The sequence below is a fragment of the Rhipicephalus sanguineus genome, chromosome 1, assembly GCF_013339695.2.
Source record: "Rhipicephalus sanguineus isolate Rsan-2018 chromosome 1, BIME_Rsan_1.4, whole genome shotgun sequence".
NCBI lineage: Eukaryota > Metazoa > Arthropoda > Arachnida > Ixodida > Ixodidae > Rhipicephalus > Rhipicephalus sanguineus.
The window spans coordinates 319,360,587-319,369,141 of record NC_051176.1 but is presented as its reverse complement, the minus strand read 5'-3'; the positions used below and the strand labels follow the sequence as shown (position 1 = coordinate 319,369,141).

The following is an 8,555-nucleotide window of genomic DNA, read 5'->3' as shown; positions in this document are numbered from 1 at the left end:
AATTATGTCCCTTTATTGTGTGATATTCCTTTTTTTTTTTCTTCTTTTCCTCACACTTTTTGAGATGTTCAAGGTGTTATTACTTGCGTGCTTCGCTGTGCAAATTAGACACTGTCTTTCTTTTGTTTTTTTTTTTCCTTTCAATGCACTGTGTGTAAATGTGTCTATGTATTGCCTCTACGAGTACACTTTTGCCCCTCCTGCTAGGGCCCAAGACGGGCCTGCAGTATCTTGTAAATAAATAAATAAAATAAATAAAACCACTGCTGCACAATACCATGGTTGCTTACCACTTTTACAAATCAAGCGTTTTTTCAAGTAAACGTGGAACAATGTTATCGAGAACAAAGGTGACCGCTTTATCACCGCGGCAGCGCTCGGCCAGCAGCGTGCATTTGCACCGTCATTCAACGAAAGACGGACGCCCAAACATCGGCCACCTTCAAAGTAAAGCCCCTATACCTTCGGAAAAGTACAGCTTTCTCTTGATTTACGCCGCTTCCTCCTCTCCACGCCTCTGATAGGGCGGCTGCGGTCACGTGGTAGCGCGCGCCCTCTTTCTCGGTATTTTGTTTCCTTCGCCTCTCGGCGCCATGTTGAACGCTCCAACGTGCCATGTGCTGTGTGTTCACCCCATGTGAAGTGCACGAAGTGTGAAGCCCACGTGTGCGTCTCGCTCGTTTTGTCGCGATGCCGGGTTGCTGTGCGTTTGGCTGCCATAACCGTGACACCCAAGGGAAAAAGTTTTCTGCCATTCCTCGTGGAAAAGAGAATGCCGGTCGTCGCAAAGTCTGGCTCCACAGAATAGGTCGAGCAAACTTCGAGCCGAGATCGGCGCGGCTTTGTGAGGTATGTGCTCGTGCGTTTTAACTCTTGACAGGCGTCTTGCTTTGCCGTGTGATATATGTGGTGTATTACTTACTTAATGTCACGCGAAATTTTGTGTAATTTGTCATGCACCAAGACAGGCACTTGCTCGAGCAAGTGACTGTCCTGAACACCAGATGGTTGAAATTTCCAGAGCCCTCGACTACGGCGTGCCTCATAATCATATCGCGGTTTAGGTACGTAAAACCTCACATATTTATAACTCTGAAAGAACGAGTGTCATGCACTGGAACACTAGGTTGTGTTCCACACATTCGACTAACCTTTCACTGTCATGTGCGGATGGAAGGGCGAAGACAGAGCCAGCGTCGGAATGAAAGTGCGATAGCAAAAGAAAAAAAAAACCTAGCGCGCAGAATTTATCGAAAGCCGTGCATTTACGTCGTGTCATCATGAATTATCGCGTCACACATTTAGCGCATAAGTTTCAAAACGCTACAAATGGCATATATCACCTGTGCTGTACTTTTGCAAAACATCTCGCATTGCATTAAAGTGCGGCAATAAAAACATGTTTCAGAAAAGCATGCTCGTTGAGTGGGATCTTTAATCGAGCTGCAGCCACTGAAGATGTACGTTTGAAATTCGACACTTCAATAGAATGAGTGGATTAATGTCGTTGGTTTGAGCATACTGGTTTTAAATCTTCATTTATTGGTTTGATAACTTCATTTATTGTCAAGCTGCTCCGCACAGGCCAAACGTCCCAGAACGGCGTACTGCGAGCACACGTCATTGGGCAGGCAAAGGAGATAATAATGATACATGTGGTTTTACGAGTCAAAATCACGATATGATTACGAAGCACACCGTAGTGTAGGGCTCCGGAAATTTTCACCATCTGTGGTGCGATCTTGTACGCGTTACAAAATAACCACGGAGGCGTGGCATTACATCCAGCCGCACGTGACCGCACGCGATTGGTCAATGCAGAGCCGTGACGTTGAGTGTCACGTGAGCCGTGGCGTCATGTTGCTGTCAATCATTTCTTATCGGCCGCTTTCGGACGGAGGCGAAAGAACGGTTGCCGAGACCGTTCCGAACCGATAAGCACGGATTATAACGGCTGTCAGACGGCTTGACTTGGATCGGTACGTAAGCGCTCACAATAGTCAGCCTCTTTCGTAGCCGGTTCAATCCAAATCAACCAACAGTTGGCGAAAATGGCGTTTCCTTTCTTTGCCGCGCATTTTCGCGCCGCCTGTGCGGCTGCTGCAGACGCGCAGAGACGACGCCCCGAGGTAGATGATGCATTTGAAGAGTTGACAGAAGAAGAGTTCCGGCAGTATTGTCGCCTGTCCAAACGAACAGTGCGTAGCTTGTGCGACGAACTTGACCCTATCATTGGATGCCAGCGAGCCAGTGGCCTTTCCACGAAGAGGAAGGTGTTGTGCGCGCTGCGATTCTTCGCCACAGGAAGCTTCCAGAGAAGCGTTGGTCGCGAGGAGCATATCGGCATGGCCCAGTCAGCAACACCATTCACGAGGTGACGGAGGCCATCATTACCGTGTCTGCCCGAAGAAAGCTGGTTGACTTTTCCTTCGCACCGGCTGCCAAGGATGAGGCAAAGGCGGCGTTAGCGCGACGCGGCGACATCCCAGGCGTGCTGGCGTGTGTCGACGGTACGTTGGTCGCCATCCGCAAGCCAGAGGGACTCAACTATGCCGACACGGCGAGCTTCATGTCAAGGAAAGGATACTACACCCTAAACGTCATGCTCGTGAGTACCGTTGGAATGTTTCACTTAGTCTGTAGTCGCCTTTCTTACTCGCCCATCGCAGCGATTGTTCACTTTAATGCCCAAGATGGAATAACTAGTAATGTAACGATCTCGTGGAAGTCTGACATGTCCACGGTAAAGGTGTGTGCCATGCGTTTCTGTGCGTGAGCAGTTTCAAAATTGTGTTTTCTTTCTGGCGTGCATACACAATGGAGCTGTCCATTGTGGAGGTACTAAGGAATATGAGCAGCAATCGTAGAAGAAATCGATACACGACAGGGAAGCTATAATGGAAGCATTTTGAACACGGAAGTACTTGCAACCATTGCATGGGTTGGCTTTAGCGTGTATGGGTGTTGTTGCCTAACAGCATGGCCCGGGTTTTCATTTATCGATCAAATAGTGGCAAAAATAGCCGTGCACACTGGAGGGAGGTGGGAAGGTTATTGCCCCTCCCCAACGTGAAAACCTTGTGCATGCCTACGACTTAAATAGTGTAGCTCTATGTATTAACGTACGAGTATGTATTGTTTTCTGCATATGCATGACAAAAAGTGCTTTCGAGCATATCTGCAGCACTATTTTGTATTGCTCCTCATTGCAGGTGTGCAACGCAGACCTTCGCATCCTTGTTGTGGATGCACGGTTCCCTGGATCGTGCCACGACTCATGGGTGTGGACACATAACCCACTGCGTGCACGCCTAGCCGCACAGCTGCAGCCTGGCGAGTATCTGCTTGGTAAGTAATCATAATGTGAACCACTAACTACTTGATATACTTGCCATGATTCCAACGCAATTATTTTTAGTACACATATCTTTCTCTTTGTGTACGCACATGTTTAAAGTGTATATATGTATACCAGTATTCTATCTTCTTAATTTGTTGTTGTACTACCATAAATATCGTTTGTTCACTATGGAGCTGTATGTTGCCCCAAAAATGTATGTGAATGCTGCCCTGCGTACGGCCACCCAGGCACCTTCAAGCTGCATTTTCGCCGCTTTTTCACCTGGGGTGATTACTTATAGCTACTGTGTTACAAATAAAGTTTCTTGATCTTTGATTCTCAACTAGGGCAGAGCACTGAGCTGTCATTTTTCTGTAACAGGAGACTCGGCATATCCCCTCGAACCATGGCTGCTGATTCCAGTGCCTGGCAATCCCGCTGGCCACACCTCCGAAGGCCAGTACAACAAGCAGCACGCATCCATGCGCAATGTTGTGGAGAGATGTATCGGGGTGTTGAAGAGCAAGTTCCGCTGCTTGCAGCACTTTCGGACAATGCTCTACAAGCCCGATCGAGCAGCGCGAATCGTTTATGCATGCGTTGCTCTCCACAACATTGCCTTGGATGCGGGCGACTGGACGTTGGACGAGTATAGTTGGGACGTTCAACCAGCCGGGGATCCAGATGAGCCAGAGGAGCCGGGGGTGAGCCAGGTACTAGAACCGCGCGACGTGCTGCTCAGAGGAAGGCAGCAGCGCAGTGCCGTCGTGGCCCTTTTCTGAAGGACACAGGAACGGTGAGTTTTCAGAACACATACGTAATTTATTAATACAAATTGCAGCGCTCCTAGGCTATCACAGGCAGGGTTTGTACACAGGAACATTAAGAAATTTGCGTACACATCAAATGAACCTCCATGCAGATGGTGAAGGTTCCCAAATGAAAACATCTGACAGATTATGATAATTAAAACGCATGTGAGCTAATACAAATAATCTTTTAAAAAGAACGCTGCGGACTCAGAAACTATTGTACACTCTTCACTGTGTAAGAGTCTCCAAAACTTGCACTTTTTTGCATTAGTACTCATGAAGCAGTCTTGGGCATGCAATGGTTATGCCTCTTTATCTGTGAAGAGCTGCATTTGCTGCTGCTTCCAATCTAGCATTGTTCTATGCAGTATGCACTTCACGAAAGGCTTCTTTCCTCATGAAACGTTAAATATACAGTGCTATAACACCGTACATGTGGTCTGTGCGTCCTGTGATATTGCACTTGCTGTACATGTAGATGCAGCAGTTGTTACTTTCTGCTCAGGACAATACACCAAACATCTCTTTGTACTGGCATAGTTTGCGGTTATAGTAATGCGGAATTGACACAAAGGACACAAAGTGCAGCCTTTTTTTTATATGTCACATGAAATATCACATGGAAACGCCCATTTTCACATCATAACCATGACAGACTTGATGTAGCAAGTACATATGGTCGGCACTCTGTGCTCATGGTCACCATCAGGAAATGTTTTGCACAGTTTTTATAAAGCACACCAAAATGATGAAACGCTACATCCTGTTGATTTGGACGCTCAGTGTACTTCGGTAGGAACAAGGCAATATGCTTGCTAGCCGCCTCTTGCGGTATGTGTATCGAAATTTCCGTGCAAGCATGAATACGCAGACGAGGCAAGCTAGAAAAGCGAATGCACATTCGAAACGACAAAAATATACAACGCTGGATGGTGTTGCAAGATTGAACGCGATGCATCATGGTGAAATGGTTAGGCGTAAATTAACATAAATTGCCAAAAAATTCAAGTCACCTTTGTCACACGCTGTGATGAGAAGTCCATCACGAACCTTGAACAACTTGGTACATGTAGCAAAGCATGTGCTAACATTGCAACATCAACATCACACAACTCGTTTTCAAGTAACGTAAAACTTGCAGTTCCATTCGCATGACCTTGCAAGAAAGTATGACTTTGACACGCTTTCCCATTTCCTTCTTAGAGTTATAAGTTACTGACTAGAAGCATTCATTTCTCGACTGCAGTTGTACTGCAATACTGAAAAACGGATGAATCATAATTGCAAAAAAAAAACGTGATTGCACTTGCCAGGTGTGGCGAAACATAAATTATATGCCACGTGAGCAAGTGGCTCTCCAATCTTACAGCACCCTGAACATATCACACTTGAAACTTATTCCTGCAATGATGATGGCCATTTCCATTTGAGAGGCTATGGAACCTGAATAGTGACTAGTGTGGTGCTCTGAACAAAGACCACATTGTTGTCGTAGCACGTTAGCCTCACTGTGCCAAAATTAAAAATATCACAGTGTGAACACTACACGGTAACGCTTCATGAGTGCAGTGAGATACAAAACATAGTGACGGAATATAAATATCACAGTACAAAACTGATATACAGAAAGTGACAACTATTGTAATTGTAATAATTTCAGTGCGAATGGCTAGGTGCCTTCAAAATGTGTAAATAAAAAAAGAAAACGCACTGGCTTTGGAGCAGTATTATGACTAATAGAAAAAAGAGAGATACTACGACAGAAAAAATGGGTGCACACAGTATGCCTTTCGTCGAAAAAATTCTCCTGTATTACTCATACAGGGTAACAGTGAAACTAAAACACTTAAGCTCAAGTGAAAAAACAATAAATGCATAAAATGAAAGAAAACTAAACTCTAATGAACAAACAATAAATGAAACTCAGGTGAACCAACAATAAATGCATAAAATGAAAGAAAACTAAACTGTAATGAATTAACAATAAATGAAACTCAGGTGAACCAACAATAAATGCATAAAATGAAAGAAAACTAAACTGTAATGAACTAACAATAAATGAAACTCAGGTGAACAAACAATAAATGCATAACATGAAACAGAACATGTCAAACTCAAACACGGAGGTTAAAAATAAAACTAATTCTCCCTTTCCCGCAGGGCCTCTGCCAGGTGCCGGAGCTCCCGCAGGGTACCCTCCTGAGCTGCTGCCGTCCTCTCCGCCGCGATAGCAAGCCGGGTGGTGGACAGCTCAATCCTGTGCAGTGTCTGGATGAATAATTGTCGTGGAAATGTCAGCATGAGTTGCTGATGAACTCGCAACCAGCCAATGTCCGGAAGCTGCTGTTGTGAAGAATTGCAACGTGCACAACAATTCCCTCTTTGTTGAAGAGCCACTGCCCTGATGTCATCCTTTGGTAGTGTCAAGCATCGTGTACAAGCTATGCCCTCTTTGTTTGGACAGACTTAGATCTGCTGGAACTACTCTTCTGTCATCTACTCAAATGCATCTCTTACCACCAAACATCCCTTTTCAGGGCTATTCAACCTTTTGCCCGGCTGGTGATCGCTGCTGAGATACGTTACCGAGCCCTCAATGCATTGCATATTTCTTATTTTCATCCCCACTTGGTTGTTTTCCACATTTATGATTCGGTTATGATAACAGAGCATAAAGAATACTTGTCCTTGATGTAAAATGACACGAAACAATCTACGAACCCTGAGGATCTCGTCGCCCCGTTCAACACCGCGGGCGCCCTGTGCTGACATTGTTACCAGAATGTCCGCCCGTAGTGGTCGTGGTCTCCGTGGTGGCGGTACAGGGCGCTGCAGCACTGAAAGTATGCAGAGTTTCCTACAGTTGCATTACATTTTATGGTATGGATAAAAGTTGCAATAGCCACGTTATGGCTTCTTTTACTAGTTGAATAAACATACGAGAGCTTATTTTCTCTAACAGATTCAGGATCAATAACTTACAGGTGCAGCGGCCACACTTGCCGCGCCACGCGGGGGTTCGTGTGCTTCTGCAGAGTAAACATATTAACAGCTCACGAACTGCAAATGCATTTAGCGATAATTAAAACACTTGTTCCTTTGATGCTTACGTGTCGCGGCGCTCCGGACGCCTGCAGCCTCATCTGTCGAGTCAACGACCACCTCCATTGAGGCAGCAGGGACGTCAGCCGGCTGGAAAGTGTCATAAGCGTGTCCCTTCACACCGGAGCTATTCATGACACTGGCTATCTTACAACTTTTTGTACTAAAGATCTGCGGAAACATTCTGCAGTTATTGAGTGCTTAATGATCCCATATATTACCTTCCTAGTGCACTTGCCTGAAGGCATTTCATTTCTGTGATCAATTAATCCCCCTTTTTCCCGAAAGGGCACCCAACTGAGATTCTATTTGATTAACCTACTTGCTTTTCCATTCTCTGTCTCTCTCTCCTACGCTATTATCACGTTCAACAAGCTCGCGTTCCTCTAAAGGTACCGCTTACAAATAATTGCTAATTTTTGTTGGCACCGTTCAGGAACCCATGATATCACGGGGCCAGTGTGCTTACCTCTTGGAAGGGGATGTCAAGGACGCCACTTAGACGTAGCGTCCCCGTCAATTGGAGCATTCGGCCCCTGAAGCCGGGTGCCCGACCCCCTCCAGTGCTCCTGAAAATATACACCAATGTAGAAGGACAAATCGCCCAGATCATGCGACGGTCGCTCACCTTTGCACTTCCGCGACAGCGGCAGCGTCGTGGCGGGCGTCGTGTACTGCTTTCCGCCACCACTCTTGCCACATATCGACTCTTTTGCGCCGGCCCTTCGGCGTTGAGCGCCTCCGCCAGCTGCTGCCAGAGGCGTCGGCGGTCGGCGACGGTGAAATGAGGCCCCAGCTCGACAGCTCTCGAAACGAGCTGGGGATGCTCCTCCATGAAGGCCAGTACGATTTCGCGCTGGCCTTCGGGAACGCGAGGTCCCCTAGTTCCCGAGGTCGACGCGCCCTCCGCCATACCGAAATTCTCGCAACGGCCTTACTGAACGAAGCGCTTCAAATGTCCCGCCGTTTGAATTTCAATAGTGATGGAGACATGAATAGAAACATTCTTTAAAGAGGGGTAGTGGCTAACGCCACCACTAAACGTTTCGCAAAACTGCGACGCCATCTAGCGTCGTTTCAAGACATTAACCGCAATAATTTGATTCGGTCGCTCGGCATCCCGAAGTGAACCGCTGAAAAGTAACACCAACACATTTTGTTACTCAGTAATAATAGTCAAACATTTCTCAACATGTTAGAAACGCTTCTCAACTTATTGTACGGTCCTCAAGCCGACGTCAAAATTGTGACGCAGGCTTTCACTTCGTTCATTGGCTGTTTCCTTCCTCTCGTTCTCGTTT

The 8,555-nt window shown here is 46.3% G+C and overlaps 1 protein-coding gene across 1 annotated transcript; it reads left to right on the top strand.

The window, feature by feature from the left end:
* Window positions 1–2,086: 2,086 nt before the first annotated feature.
* LOC119379480 (putative nuclease HARBI1) lies at window positions 2,087–6,837 on the top strand. The gene is made up of 4 exons (XM_037648780.2): window positions 2,087–2,608; window positions 3,213–3,348; window positions 3,722–4,136; window positions 6,313–6,837. Exons 1-3 carry the CDS (start codon window positions 2,237–2,239, stop codon window positions 4,120–4,122), a joined length of 909 nt encoding a protein of 302 aa, XP_037504708.1. The 5' UTR covers window positions 2,087–2,236; the 3' UTR covers window positions 4,123–4,136; window positions 6,313–6,837.
* Window positions 6,838–8,555: the final 1,718 nt, after the last annotated feature.

Coding starts and splice junctions, on each gene's coding strand:
- LOC119379480 (XM_037648780.2), top strand. CDS start 2,237: ATGCCAGCGAGCCAGTGGCCTTTCCACGAAGAGGAAGGTGTTGTGCGC. Junction 2,609..3,212: donor ACACCCTAAACGTCATGCTC/GTGAGTACCGTT, acceptor TCCTCATTGCAG/GTGTGCAACGCAGACCTTCG. Junction 3,349..3,721: donor GCCTGGCGAGTATCTGCTTG/GTAAGTAATCAT, acceptor TTTCTGTAACAG/GAGACTCGGCATATCCCCTC.